This window comes from Panthera uncia (genome assembly GCF_023721935.1).
Source record: "Panthera uncia isolate 11264 chromosome A1 unlocalized genomic scaffold, Puncia_PCG_1.0 HiC_scaffold_16, whole genome shotgun sequence".
NCBI lineage: Eukaryota > Metazoa > Chordata > Mammalia > Carnivora > Felidae > Panthera > Panthera uncia.
This window is the reverse complement of record NW_026057576.1, coordinates 23,166,868-23,182,537: the sequence shown is the minus strand read 5'-3', so window position 1 is coordinate 23,182,537 and position 15,670 is coordinate 23,166,868. Positions and strand designations below refer to the sequence as shown.

At 44.4% G+C, this 15,670-nt stretch overlaps 1 protein-coding gene across 2 annotated transcripts in view; it reads left to right on the top strand.

Moving 5' to 3' along the window:
• The window catches only part of LRCH1 (leucine rich repeats and calponin homology domain containing 1), a 202,073-nt gene extending 199,622 nt beyond the window's left edge, over positions 1 to 2,451 (top strand). For both annotated transcript variants that reach the window (XM_049646939.1, XM_049646938.1), the window contains one exon: positions 7 to 2,451. In XM_049646939.1, coding sequence (XP_049502896.1) covers positions 7 to 117 — 111 coding nt within the window. In that variant the 3' untranslated portion in view covers positions 118 to 2,451. The remainder of the gene's footprint in view (positions 1 to 6) is intronic.
• The last annotated feature ends 13,219 nt before the right edge of the window (positions 2,452 to 15,670 follow it).

Sequence of the window (15,670 nt, the reverse complement as noted above, 5' to 3'; positions counted from 1 at the left end):
TTTTAGGAAAAACTGTGTCTACCCCATCACATCCTTGAAGAGAAAGGCCTGGTCAAAGTGGGCATTACTGTTCAAGCATTACTAGATGTAACGGTAACGAAGTCTCTGTTCACATGAAACCAGCTCCTCTCCTTTGGGTCGGTTCAGACTCGTCTCTTGTCAGAGATCCTGAACTCTGCTCTCAGCACCTGTTCCTCCTACCCTCCCGCTCACTACCTGTCAGTTCCCTGGCTCTAGTTGCATTGAAGGGAGGACATAAGGGAAGATGTTTCTGCCTTTCAGAACTGACCTCCACTGTTAAGATATGAGAGAGATTTACCTTAAAGCCAGTGAGGGAGCTGTCTGTGAAGAACTGAGCAGCACATCGATGCCTTTTACAACCTCCTTCCATCCCTACGCTCACCTACTGCCATTACCGAAACACCAAGCACAACCATTTTTGCAACAAGACGTATTTGTTTTATTCAAACCAAACTTCTTGTGTATTTGGTGGGGGGAGGGGGGGGGAACTCAATCAGGTTTTTCACCACCAAATTTTTCAAGACGTTTCTTGAGACCATTGCCTTTTAAAAAACTATTTTCGACATACAAAATATTTATATAAATATTATTTATTAGTGAGTTGTTATTTCATCCTTTGGATGCAAATTGTAAATTAGGAAACTATTTTATTACTGCTTTTTTGTGGTTAAACACTTTATTTTAATATTATAAATATTGAATTATTTTCTATGCTCTTTGGTGTGCAGTAGTTGTAGGTCTCAGTAATCACGTTTTCTGGTGTTTGTGACTCAGAAACAAACAAACAAAAAAATTAAGCCAAAAAACAGGTGCTTCTGTGACAAGAACTGTTTTCTGGGGAGGCATTATTTCCACTTCGGTTCATCGAACATTGGTTTTATTTATATTTCTGCATTCCATCCAGTTTCCTACATTCCAGCAGCCCTGTTGTCCTCTCATGTAACGAACTGACTGAAATCGAGAGAGCACCCCAAAGTTATCTGTAAATAGCTGTGATGGAAAAAAAAAGGCACATTAAACTTGAAGATGAAATGTGAACAGTTATTTTTTTGGATTCAGACTTATTTTGCTATGCACAAAACATTCACGTTTTAACACAGAGAAGTAGTGTTAGCATCGTGCGTCTTGAAGTATAATTTTGCACTGTAACTTGGGTAATGAAAGAAAGTCTAACGCCAAAGGTAAATAATCAGGAAATGGCATCAGAAAGTGGAGGTAATAAACAGATGTATTGTTTAACCAAAAAGCTTCTTGAAGGACGGCTCTGACCGAGTGAGCCAGAATTACACACGGCACATAGGGCCCGGATCAGGAAACCAGCACTTCTTAACCACTGCCAGTCTTAAGGGAGGAAACGATTGTGAGAAAAGCAGGCGTGCTCACTTTATTGTAATTTAGTTGGTGGCTTCCAGAAAACGCTGCAGGATTCACGGTCTCTGGCGTGAAACCGCACAAGTGAGTTAGCAAGTTGGTGGGGCAGCCGCATGAACACCCAGGCAGGCGCCGGAGAAGGTTAGGTAAGTGGCGTTTGGAGACGGAGTAGCTTAGAAAGGAGTGAAAAGTAAGTTCGATCAAAGCACGACTAGAGAAGAGCCAGCGAAGGCAAGGGAGCTGTGTTGGTTGGAGAGATTCACATAAGGCTTAACAGACACAACCACCTATTTGAGGCCGTTACGTGCACGTGCACTCGCCCATCCCAGCCCTTCATCTTCCGAAGTCTCGTGGAGGCTGACTGCAGCTTCGCCTCCGTGAAAAGCCATTGTAAGTTTTTAGAGCGACGGCAGCCACAATTCACAAGACAAATACGAGGGTGAACACAGAGCAGAGGATACCGGGACGATGGTGTGCATTGAACCGCGGACTGACTGCCGTCAGTCAATGCCAGCATCTGCCGTGGGCAGGATGGAGGGGTTACGGAAAATGGTCGTTTGCATTGGCAGCTAGCGGTTATTTCCTGTCAAATAAATGTACTGTGCACTTTAACTTAAAAGATGTTTTAATGTTTTCCTGTACTGCACAAATACCTGTTTTATTGAATAGCATAATGATGTAAAAAAGACGTTTTGGACAAAGAGCGTATTCAATGTAAACAACAGGCCAAGGTCAATACAGAAATAGGAACTTAGTTTGCTGCACCTTGACGGGCATTCAGAATGCAGGGTCCTGAGATATTTTTTTACGTGTATATATTGGCAACATGAAGCTCTGTAATCCTTGTTCTGAGAGGGGTTTTTTTTTCCCCCAAAATTAAAATATTTCTTTGGATATTCATCTTCAGTATTTTTCTTAAAGTTGGCTGTATAATACAAATGGCTTCAATACTTTGTACAATGGCTTTTTTTCTTTTACGTGCAGTCCTTGTATGGCTAAGACGTCTTCAAGATCCTTGTACACTGTTTATATGTGCAATAAAATGTGCGTGGCCAGCTGAGAGTCCCTAAGTGGACAGAATGTACATAGTGCGAATATCCTCTCTTTTATTATTTAACAGTCATTAAAACTTTGAATTTGTACAAACCATCTTCTGACTGACTGACCCATCTGATGCAAAGGTTGATTGTAGTCACAAAAGAAATCCTAGCGTGTCATTGCTGAAATAGATTGTAGCAATTATGTAGTATATATGTATGAGTGTGTGGATGTAATATATATTGTTTTTGACAAGTTTTTTCTAAAAAAAAATTTTTTTTTAATGTTTAGTTTTGAAAGAGAGAGAAACAGCATGGGCAGGGGAGGGGCAGAGAGGGAGGAAGACACAGAATCCCAAGGAGGCTCCAGGCTCTGAGCTGTCAGCACAGAGCCCGATGCGGGGCTCGAACTCAAGAACCGTGAGATGGTGACCTGAGCCGACGTCCGCCGCTTAACTGGCTAAGCCACCCAGGCGCCCCTGACAAATTTTTTTTTCAAACTAAAATCTTCCCTGGAAGCGCAGAGCACTTCAAGCAGAGTTGCTATGAATGAGTGGGAGTGGGAGTGTAGACTCAGGACTCTCCACCTGTCTCTTGGGTGGCAGCTCCAGAAAGTGTCACTGAGGAAGCCTGAAGGTTCTGGTGGGTGTTGTTGAACCACAGCCTCCAGCCCTTTCTCCTCAACTGCCCCCTGTGGAATGTGACCCACGGAAAGCTAAGTGGCTGCCGTGAGAACACCTCCCACAAATCCAGGCCAGGGTTTTCCCACTCGAGCAGCCTATCTCTGGTAGACGTGCAGCTGCCTTGAGGAATTCCGGTGAGAACAGTGGCTGGTCGTGTCCGTCCGCTCGTCCCAACCACACACAACACGCGAGACCGACCGCCTAAGCAGGGACCGGTGTCAGGGTCTCCACGTTTAAGATCTATTTCTGCCGAGTGGAGAAAACCGACGCATGGCCCCCCGCGTTCCGACTGGGGATGTGGCTCCTGTGCCGGACCTCGAAATCGTAGCTCTCTTAGGCTTCTGCACGTGATGCGGGACCAGCACTCATGGACTCTGTGCGTTGTAAGTCGGCTGGAACAACCGGAGAATGTGTGAGGGGCAAACGAAGGCGAGGCCACGGGAACGGAGCACCGGGGGGCCTGGCAGGGGCATCCGCGCCGTGCAGCCATGTGGCATTGGCCACAACTGGGGACGGTCCCAGAGACTGAGTCCTGGCCAATGGCCACCTCAGGGGCGTCCCAGTGCTTCCTGGGTGTGTCTGAGAAATCCAGGCAGCAATGACCCCGGTGGGGCTGGTTAACTAACCTCCCAGCTTTCCCAGGAGGGCAGCTAGCAGAGCCCAGATCCAGGTGAGTCTGGTCTCTGGGGAGGTATGATGGGGGGGCGGGGGGTGGTTCTCTTAGGACCTGGTAGTCCTTGAGTGTGGGGCCTGTGTCGGAAGCAAGGCCCACTCTCAGCTGCTACCTTTACTCCTCACGCTCACACGCTTGTGGGCCACCTTAATGGTTACTATTTATTGAGTGGCTACTGTTTGGGGCGAGCGTTTTTTTCTGAACTGTAAGCTCCCTTAAAACAAGGCCGCTTGTTGTCTGTTTTGTTCTCTGCTGATCCCCCCCATTGCCTGGAACAGTGCTTGTCCTATAGGAGGCCCAAAAAGATGCCAGTGAGGAGAATTAATGAACCCTGCATACATTATTTCAAAAACTCTTGCCAAAATGCTACCAGGAAAGAACTGTGGACTCCTATACTCCCGTACTACACGCATCCGGTAACTAACCCTGCCTCCTATGCTGTCAGGTTTTGTGGTTCTTACCTGACATTGCCCACGTGGCTGTTGGTTCAAAGAGCAGCCACCTTATTCAAAATTGAGCACTAAATCTCTTCCCCAAGATTTTAATTCTTTTCCTGACGACAGGAGACAAAAGACATAAAACCTGGAACAGACCCTGAGGTTAACACTGGCATTCAGAGAGATGTAGGGACAAGAAACAGGGAAGAAACCCCTGAGGTTTGCACTCCTGGCTCCAGTAGGAAGAGCCCGGAATTTCTAGAGCTTGGGTAGTCAACCCCTCCCTGAGTCCTTTCAAGAGGCTACGACTGTATAAAATCCATTTAAGTTGGACTTCCATCATTTCTAATTAAGACTACAAACTAGTAAGGAAAAGACAAGACCGGGAGCCTTCAAACAGCTTGTTCAAGCTCACATCAGGTGAGAAAGAGCAAGGCAAGGTCAAGTTCAATTGTAAGGCATGTGTCCTGTTCACTGTACAGGAGGCATCCTGGCAGAGCTGACCGACTAGAGTTTCTAGAGTTAAAAAAAAAATGACTATGATGCTTTCAATGTTGCCAACAAAATTGGGATCATCTAAACAAGAGTCCAACTGGCTAAATCTAAATACAATTTTTTTTTGCCATAAAAACAAGAACAAAAGAAACACCTGTGGCTGTGCTGGCAGCACGTATTTTGGCTATGCTTAGGATTTTGGAGATACAAAAGAAAGTATATATTCATGGGATAAAACTTGATAAGCTGAGCCTTTTGGGACCAGTTTTAATGCCAGTAGCTAAGACAGATCAAGGCCAGGAAAAGAGGTTTACAAAACAGGTAAGAGCACAGACGAAGCATTCCTCACATTGAAATGAGGTCTAGGAAGAAGTTTCCAGTTTCCTCGCCATTTCTGTTTTTTTTTTTTTTAATTTTGGAATTTTTTTCTTCTGTTTATCGAAGTGATACAGGTTCATCATAGAAACTTTGGACAGTATGAAGAGATTGGCGAAGGTCACCTGCAATCCTGTCTTATAGGAAACTGTTAAACTTTTGAAATATTTTCTTTGAGACATCCCTATGTATTTTTATACAGTACAACTTTACGTACTGTCTTTTTTCCTTTGTTAGTACCAGAGGATATGCGTTTTCCCCAGGATAGTATTATTTGCTGAAAGAAAAAATGGGGATTCACTGAACAGCCACCAACAAGATATTTTAGAAGCCTCCTCTAGAAGAACGTCCAGTTCCTAGAGTCATGTGGTCTTAGGTGGGCGATACCTAAAAGAACTGGACAGACCCTGAAATAGAGAGAAGGGCCCTTAGGTCTTTGATGGACACAGGGAGGCTGCAGGGGGATTGATAACAAGGTAGGGCTAGAAAGGGAAGGTGGCCAGCAGGGGACGCATTCTCAAGCCACCCCACAATGAAAGACTGAAGTTCAATCCTGGAGGAAGCTCTGGGAAATGGTACAGAACATCTCATACCTCAGGATTATCCTGGCCAAACTCTCAGGAGGTATTTATATCCACCCCCAAAACTCCTTCAAAAACATGCCTAGAAATGCTTAATAAAATAAATATATGTCATATCAATGCTTTGGTTATATAAGAAAATAAGGAAATCCCCAGATTCTCCAGTTCCCTCTCTCTGCCCCTCCCCGGCCCTCTCTCTCAAAAATAAAAAATAAACATTAAAAAAAAAAGAGGGGCACCTGGGTGGCTCAGTTGGTTGAGTGTCAGACTTCAGCTCAGGTCATGATCTCACAACTGGTGAGTTTGAGTCCTGCATCAGGCTCTGTGCCGACAGCTCAAAGCCTAGAGCCTGCTTTGGATTCTGTGGCTTCCTCTCTCTCTGCCCCTCCGCTGCTGGTGCTCTGTCTCTCTCAAAAATAAATAAAGATTAAAAAAATTTTAATAAATAAAAAGTTACTTTACCTGTGTTCCCCTCTTGTGGGTCTACCTGATAGAAATGACCAATAGGCTAAGTTTTTCCTAAATTTCAATATACATCAGAATCTCCTGGGAGAGGGAGCTGGAGACCAGAATATCAAAATGAAGGCGACGCCATGATGGTGCTGGGAGAACCGGTCCATCATCCCTTTGACCAAGATATGGTGTGTTAACTAGTGGGCACTCCGTGACAGAGACAGATACATGGGCCCTGTCAAGGTGGGTCCTGAGCGGGATCTGAAGCCTGCAAAAGCCAGCATCCATAGAGGGATGTATCTCCACTGAAAGGATAGAGGGGAAAAAAAATTAGCCTGTCTACAAAGAGAGATGTCAAGGAGAGTAGCCAATCCTCGGGTGAGAGGAAGTGGGAAAACAGCAGCTCCTGTGATGTTGTTACTACAAGCCTCATCTTCCATAGATTCATGCTTTGAATTCCCGGTGCAGCTGTGGTCTGGGAAACCCCGAGATGAAGAGTATTTACTTACAGCGTCTCAGGGTGTTCACACCCCGGGACACCGAGGAGAGGAAAAAGCAATCCCTTGCTGAAGCAGGCCCCACAGATGCCCCGGGATTACACCCAACCGAGCGTGAGCTTCCTGTGCAAAATCGCAAAAGAGGTTCTGAAACTTGAAGCCTGAAATGTTTCTACTTAAATGTAGTGGTGAGACTCAATGTGAACTGGCGGGAGGCTATTCAAGTATTTATTTATCATCTTAGTGTGGTGTTTAGAAGACGGCAAATACAACACAGGAGAGGCAACGGAGAGATGGTACTTGAGAACTTTCTGAAACTGAGAAAGCATTTGAATGGTTGGATTCAGGACACACCACAAATTTCAGGCGGGACAAGTGAGGATACATGTATACCTGTCGTGAAGGGGGAAAGACAAGGTGACCCTGAAAGTGAAGACAGGAGCCCAGACTTCTTCATTCTGCCTTCTAGTGGATGGGTGCTCCACTCGTAAAGGTACTTGAGGAGGACCATCTAGACAGGTAGGGAGAACCCTCCACCAGCAGTACTGGAAATCCGTGTCACCATACAGCCAGGGCTAAGCCAGCTGTGTCCGACCAGAAGATCTGAAGAAGTACACCTGTCTGTGGGCAGAGGACCCTGTCCTGGCGAGCAGGTCTGGAGCTGAGTTTTGGTGCATTACGCGAAGCGTTATTGAGAATGCAGGACAAATGTCTCCAGGAAGACAGTAAAGAGGTCTTTTCTGACAAGGTCCAAGAGGTGATGAGACCAGAGGAACGGAATGCAGCTAACAGTTGAAAATCCACCTGACCAGCCTCGGAGCTTCTCGTATGCTGGACTTGAGGTCAATTGGTTCGGCAACACTCATGAAAACAAAACAAACTAAAACTGCTGAGGATTTATAGAGGGCGGCGGGCACAGACTCAGTAGTATTTTACAAGATCACAGGGTGTAGGGTAGAGGTGGGATTGGGAAGGAGAAGCAATGGTGGGTAGGCAGTCTACTTTCCACTGTGGTTACAATGCCAAAGTACTTGGCCAGCAAACTCCCTAACAACTATCATTTTTCTCTGAGAGGTAAAAGAAAGCTTTTGATCTCTTGGAATGTGATCGCCACATAAATACCTGTTATAGTCACTGAAGCTGGGGATGGGGGCAGAGGGAAAGACGTGCCTACTGCCCGAGGAAGATTCCATATAGGTAGACTTCACCTTCCCCTCAAGATACTGTCTACGCTCCTGTCCTCCCCAGTCCTTAGTGAATGTTCTTCAAAGAGTGTTCTATAAACAGTGCTGCAGTGCAATCTCCATTAGGGCAGGGGTCTGTGTTTGGTTTACTACTGTATCCTCAGGCCTAGAACAGTGGCTGATACATAAGAGGTGTTCGGTAAATATTTGTTGAGCATATGAGCGAACAAATGTCTTCAATTTCTGTTCATTTTCCCTTCTATCCTTATCACTCTATTGAAAACACTCATCATGGGGCGCCTGGGTGGCTCAGTCGGTTGAGTGGCCGACTTCGGCTCAGGTCACGATCTCGCGGTCCGTGAGTTCGAGCCCCGCGTTGGGCTCTGTGCTGACAGCTCGGAGCCTGGAGCCTGTTTTGGATTCTGTGTCTCCCTCTCTCTGACCCTCCCCCGTTCATGCTCTGTCTCTCTCTGTCTCAAAAATAAATAAACGTTAAAAAAAAATTAAAAAAAAAAAAAAAAAAAAAAAAGAAAACACTCATCATAAAGTCATGGGTCCCGTCCCTATGGCTTCTTCCTGTATAGGGAAGCATAAGGGATGGTTGACCACTTGCTTCTTGAAACCCAAGAATTTTCTTCTGATGACATTTTAATAAATGTTTATTTATTTAAGAGAGAGAGAACGCACTTAAGTGGGGGAAGGGCACAGAGAGAGAGGGAGAGAGAGAATCCCAAGCAGGCTCTGCATTGTCAGCAGAGCCCTTGACCATTCTACTCTCAGCCCTTCCTCTGCTGCCCCTCGCCCCTGACCAAATATCTACAATAATAAAAATAAGATACAGAGCTAAAGCCTTTACTTGGGTTATTTTATTTGATCCTCACCATGGCCCTAGGAGTAGGCCCCATTATGGTCATTCCTCTTTTACTCTCCTGAGTGTGACAGGAGGTTGTAGTGGGGCTCTCTCTATCCCAGTTCTGACAGAGGTCCCCAAGTAGTGGGCACTCTGTTCGGCCACCTTCCAAAGGGAGGCGCTAGGCCATCTGCAAAGGGGATGCCAACCCAGCTCTGTCCAACACCCCCTGTGAAGGGGAGGAGAAGAGCTGAGAGACCAAGGGTTTTCGGAGAAAGTTGTGGGGTGCGGTGCACTTCCCCGGCCTTGCCCTGTCATGGGAGATGGGCAGCTGGTCTACCTCCTGCCTCGTCACATGGGCACACAGGGAGTATTTGGAAAGCCTGATGGGTGCTCCCTGGAGTCTTTGACACAGGGGCCCAGCGTCTGAGTCCTGGCCTGTGGGGTGGCAGGACAGAGAGAGGGGCCATGCTGGGAAGGAACGGTGCTCCTCTGGGGTGCAGCACAGGACACAAGCTTCTCCAAATGCAGTCTCCCTTCCCCCTGCACGAGGGAACTGCTCTGGAGATAAGTTCTTGGGGGGGGGGGGGAAAGGGGCCAGGGCTGCAGCAGAAAGGCTGGGGGGGGGAAACGCACTGTGAAATCCCTCAGCACGCAACAACTGAGTAAGGCTAGAATATTAGCAGGATTATCTCCGAATTTGTATTTTAACAAAACGTTCATTCCGACAGCTGGGATACCCTCTCTGCATGATGCAGCACGTTCGGGCTGGATTAGCCTACATAAGACCAGAATGTTCTACAGTCCATCAGGCCTTATCTGTATCTGATAAAAAAATGAGTCATTTGCCATTTTCTCTGGAAAACTTTATTTTTTCGTGTGTGGTCTACGGTCATTGTCCTAATCAAAACACTGGGTGGCAGTATTTTTACTGAAATGATTTCATAAGCGCCCTGAAAGGAGTAGGTTTCTGTCTTCTGAGAAGAAGAAAAATCTTACTTCACCAGCAGTGAACAAAAAGGCAGTCCACCATCAGTCCACCACCCGCACAGCCCGTGCTGAAGATTCCAACTCCAGATGCAATGTTTACCCACATACACACACACAGACACACATATAGCACACACAGATGTGCGCGCGCGCGCACACACACACACACACACACACACACAAGCCAGAACGCCATGCCGGAAATACTATCTTGATGAGTTAAAAGAAAAGTCTGTTGCCTCATCTAGTTCTCACCTCCATGCCCCACTTTGAATGGTACTTGGATCTAATAAACCCGATGAGATGAAAATGCTAATACATTTGACTGGTTGAGTATATACACCATTGTCATCCAAACAAAGGCGCTGCTGGGGTTCTGTTCTTTACATTCTATTGCCAGGAAGTGAAGTGCTCATTAAACACGGCCAGTGCCAGGCTGACACCTGGTGCCAAAGGGATAGGAATGAAATTGGAAATTCAGTGCTCTTGGACTGGATTTCTGGTCTCCGGCCAAATACAACAAGGGTGTACATTCCCTTTATTTTATCTCTGAAGACCAAAAGGACATCTGCTCCTGGACTGGCTGGGGCTGCACAAAGACCCGCAGAAGTTTACAAAACTATGTTCTCCTGGAGGAAACGATTGTATATCTACCGCCAATCACTCTAGGTACAGGGTGATTGCGCAGCTGATATTCAGTGTGTTGGTCTTCACAATCGTTTACTCAAAAAGTTATGGTGGGGGGATTTTAGGGGGAGAGATCTCACACATGCCGCATGCATCCACGGTATGGGTAACTATTTCCATGTCATTGCACGTATTAGCATGCCAGTAGGTTACAGAAATTATAAAGCATGCACAAAAATATACGCTTTAACAGGAGGGGAATGAACTCAAAATAAGCATAGACAGAAGCTCTTATGCACCCTCCCAAGATAGCATGCCTCATTTTGGAGGCCAGTGACACTGATGTACCTGGTCACTAACATCTGGATAGGATAATGGTGATTTCAAAGGCCATCTCGTTCGGCTATGCTCCACAGCCCTGTAAGTTAAACAGCGTAGGAGCTCTTGTCCACCCCATTTGCAGACGAGCCATCAGTCCCAAGGTATCTTATAGATGCGGGAGTCATGTAAGGTTTTCTTCTTCTGAAATTCTCACTGTGTCACAGAGTAAGTTAATTCTACTTTTTTTGCGTTTTTGAATCAGAATTGAAATTCCCGGGAGTATAAAGAAAGTAGAAGGCATGAAGTTGGGTTTCTGGGCCTTGACACAGCTGGGTGTAAGCACTGTTTGCTCTTTCTGGCTTTCCACATTTATTAAACATTAAGGTTTAAAATTAACGTTTTACAACCCCAAATATACACACGTAACTTCCGTTTGTAAAAATGTCAGTCATCAAAAATAAAGCCCTTTGACTATCATCTTCAATTCCGAAGCTCTTCTTTTTTCCCGGAAGTAATGGCCATTTATTTTCATTCAGAACTTTTCCCATGACGTATTTGTACCTTTGGAACATATAACACATTGTGTCGCTGGTTTAAAAACATAACAGTACTGAATTATGTGCATTGTTCAGCAGCTTATTTTTATTCGTAAACACTTGGGGCTGTTCTCATATTTTCTCCACGACAAGCAATGTTGCAATGCAGGGCCTGGCCGGGTCTACTCTTGGTCGTGTCTCCCCACGAAGCTGCTGGGAAGTCATTTTGCAGCACCGTACGTGGAAGCGTGCCTGTTTCCCTCACTGACTTGAGACACCACCAACCCCCGAATTGGTCTGCAGCAGGATTTCTTTGGTCCACTGCACTCTTCTGAGTCCAAAGCTATTTTCATTATCGCTGCTTTCCAACGTGTCTTGACATCAGGTAGACCAATTTGTTCTTTTTCAAGAAAAAAGCGTATTCTTCCGTATGAATTTTATAATTAGCTTGTCAATTTCCATAGAAAGCATTGAGATTTGGGTTAAGGCAGCATTGCATCTATAGATTACTATGGAGTGTTTTAATACCTTTACAATATTGAGTCTTCTGTGCCATTAATATATTGCTCTCCATTTGTTCAAGGTTTACTTTACTAAAGACCTTGTACAACTCTTGCTCGGGTGATTTCTAGGTACTTTCGTTCTTCGTTGCTGCTCTGAATGGGATCATTTTCCTTTTATACTCTTTTGTTAGATTATTGGGGCGACTGGGTGGCTCAGTCGGTTAAGCATCTGACTTCAGCTCAGGTCATGATCTGGAGGTTTGTGAGTTCGAGCCCCCCGTCGGGCTCTGTACTGACAGCTCGGAGCCTGGAGCCTGTTTCAGATTCTGTGTCTCCCTCTCTCTCTGCCCCTCCCCTGCTCATGCTCTGTCTCTCTCTGTCTCTCAATAATAAACGTTAAAAAAAAACCATTAAACTTTTTTGTTAGATTATTTATAAGCTGATAGGAAAATTATTAATTTTGAGATGTTGATCTTCATTTGAATACTTTGCCCCCCATCTTGAACACAGCCGCTGCTTCTGTCCTCAGGTCACCGGTGCTCCTGTGGCCACTGCTGCTACTTGATTTGCTCCATCACTTCTGCTCTCCTCACCAGGAAGCACCACCAATCGTATGTCCTTTCTTCACCCAAACCCGATAAAATGAAAGCTTTAAAACAACAACAACAACAAAAAACCCGACACGTGGCAGTTTTGTTTTAATAAAGTGATTTTGGTTCCAGAAGTTTCTTTTTTTTTTAATGTTTGTTTGTTTGTTTGTTTAGAGAATAGGAAGGGGTGGAGAAAGAGGGAGACAGAGAATGTCAAGCAGGCTGCGTGCTGTCAGCACAGAGCCTGACCCAGGGCTCTATCTCACGAACTGTGAGATCATGACTTGATGTGAAATCAAGAGTTTCACTCTCAACCCACTAGGCCACCCAGGCACTCCGGTTTCAGGAGTTTCATAAACCAGTGTAATCTATGTTGTATACGCTGTGTTCATCCAGTGTGCCCAAATGCAGATCTGCAATTTTCTGATGAGAATATGCAGAAAGGTTGCTTGGCTAACTTGGAATGTGTTTATGAGCTCTACTATATAAAATTCATGTCTCTTTGTCACAGCGTACAATACATACATATTAAAAATATTTTTAAGATGTCAGCTTAGAATTTTTCCACTGTAAGATTTCGTGAAATAGTTTTATTTAAACTCCACTTGCATGTTCAAAATCGGAGACATCATGAGCTGGGTTTTTGAGGCATCACATATTACATATTACCTTCACTTCTTAGTGGTTTCTAAGTGAGATATAACATTACTTGAATCTGTAACTGATGTGGCCACTGGAAATTTTATCCCCCCAAATAAGTGTCCTTTGTGTAACGTTGGAAGTTTTTCTTCTTCTTGCAGTATATTTATGATCTCGACAGAATAACTACTTAATGCATTTTTTAGGGTAAACTTCACAAAATAACACATATGAAAAAATGTATAAACCTTTTTTTAAATTTTTTAAATGTTTGTTTACTTATTTATTTATTTATTTTTGAGAGAGAGAGAGAGAGAGAGAGAGAGAGCATGCTTAGGGGGAGGAGCAGAGAGACAGGGAGACATAGAATCCGAAGCAGGAAGCAGGCTCCAGGGTCCGAGCTGTCAGGACAGAGCCCTAAGTGGGGCTTGAACCCACGAAGTGTGAGATCATGACCTGAGGTGAAGTCCATGCTTAACTGACTGAGCCACCCAGGAGCCCCCCCCCAAAATGTATAAATCTTAAAGTGTATGCATTTTCAGAGTGAACACATGCACGGAGCAAGCACCCAGATAAAGTAAGAGAGCCTCACCAGCTCCCTAAATGCCCTTTCATGCCAACTTCCCATCACCTCTCCCAAGGGCCCGCCCCTCCCCTGCTAGGGTAACACCACCCCGACTTCGAACATCATGGATGGGTTTTGCCCAGCTTGGAACCTTACATGAGATGTACACAATGATTTACACAGCCTATGGTTTTTTTTTTTTTGTCTAGGTTCTTTTACTTGGTATTATGTTTGCAACCCCTCCATGTTGCACTCTCATTTTCACTAATGTAGCATATTCCACTTCTGAATATACTCCAGTTTTACCCCTTCTGTGTAGGTGGACATTTGGATTGTTTCCAGATCGTGGCTATTACGAGCAGTGCTGCTAAGAACATTCTCATACGGGTTTCGCATGCCCTTGCTTCTCTACCTCGGGGGGAATCGCTGGGGAGGAACACGCGTGTTCCACCGCGGCAGACTGGCCAGCTCCACGCCCACTGGCGGACTACCACACAGCCTCGCCAACACTTGGGGTTTCTGCCGTCCTAACCTTAGCCCTGCAGGTGGGTGTGCAGTAGTATTTTATTGTAATTTTTATGTGCATTTTCTTGGTCCTAGGAAGTTAAGCACATTTTCATGGGTTTATTAGGCATACTTACATTCTGTTTCGCGAACTACCCATTCGAATCTTTAGGCCATTTTCCTGTTGGTTTCCATCTTTTTAAAAAAAGGAGCTCGTGGGAGCTCTTTAGATATCTAGATACAAATTCTTTATCAGATATGTGTTTTGCCAGCAACTCCACCCACTTTAGGGCTTGCCTTTTTCTTCTCAAAGGTGGCTTCATAGTATTGTATTCTTTCCTAAAGGGATCATAGAGGGTTTTACGACATCTGCAACCCAGGAAATGTGTCAATTCTTTTGCCTCCTTTTATACCTGATTCTGTCAGGTGCCTTTTAGAAGCACACAAAACTAGTATTAGGAGGTCATTTTTAGGTTATTTTTTTTTTACTATGAAGTCATGGGAGATGGTTCCTTATCATGTGAGCGACTCTGAGAATTATTTCCGGTGGGGGAAAATATTTTACATTTAGGCATATATAAGAATTCATCCCTCCCCAGGCCAGTCTTTGCAGCACAGAATAACAAGCTTAAATTTACTGGTTTCCTATAGATCCTTGACAGTCGATTCTGTGTTGTGAAAGAGTTCGTTTTTATTACAGTTATCATTGGCTAGATGTCAGCAATTATTTACTGAATATTTAAATGTTTTGCATTTACCTTGCAAAAGGGCAAAGCAACAATTTTCTATAATGCTGAGCCAACTTGGCAGAGTAAAGCTCCCAGTCACTCAATCAAACACTAATCTAGGTATGCTATTATGGGATTTTGAAGATATAATGAAAGTCCCTAATCAACTGACTTTAAATAAGGAAGATTATCCTGGATAAAACGGAGGGCGCCACCTTATCAGTACTTAAAAACAAGGCTGAGGCTTGCTCCAGACAAGAAATCCCACCTGTGGGCAACTGCTTCAGCCCACAACTGTGGGGTCCCATCTTGCTCATGAACCTCCCTTCCTGCTGGCCTGCCTTATGGATTTTACACCTGCTTAGCCAGCCCCTACAATCACAGAAACCAACTCCTCATAAAAAAAATCTCTTTATATATCTCCTACTAGTTCTGCTTCTGATTAAATTTGCAGCTAATACAGCGATCTTAGAAGTACACAACTGCTTTTCTTTACAAAGGAGTTACCAAAAACATGCACAAATTCCGCGAATTAAGTGAACTTATTAGAGGACATGAGATTGTTTAGACTAGAATCATTTTGTGTGTAGCTCACTGTGGGACTCTAACTTGGCTACCGGTATTTCAGTAGCACTAATTTAAGAAATTCTAGTACAATCTAATTCACATTTAAATGGTGAATTTAAATGTGATTTGATAACTTTAAGAACCTGATGACTTCTTCGATTACCATATTAACATGCATTCTTATCAAGTGTTTAAAATGTATACTCTGTGTGAAACAGGTGAAAGGGATTAAGAGTACACTTATCTTGATGAGCACGGAGTAATATATGGACGTGATGAATCACTATATTACACACCTGAAATGAATACAATACTCTGTTAACTACACTGGAATGAAAAAAAAAATAATGTATAATCTTCATGCTTCTCTAATAGAAAAATATTTTTAAAATAATCTGGGGAGCCTGGGTGGTTCAGTCCATTAAGTATTCAACTTCAGCTCA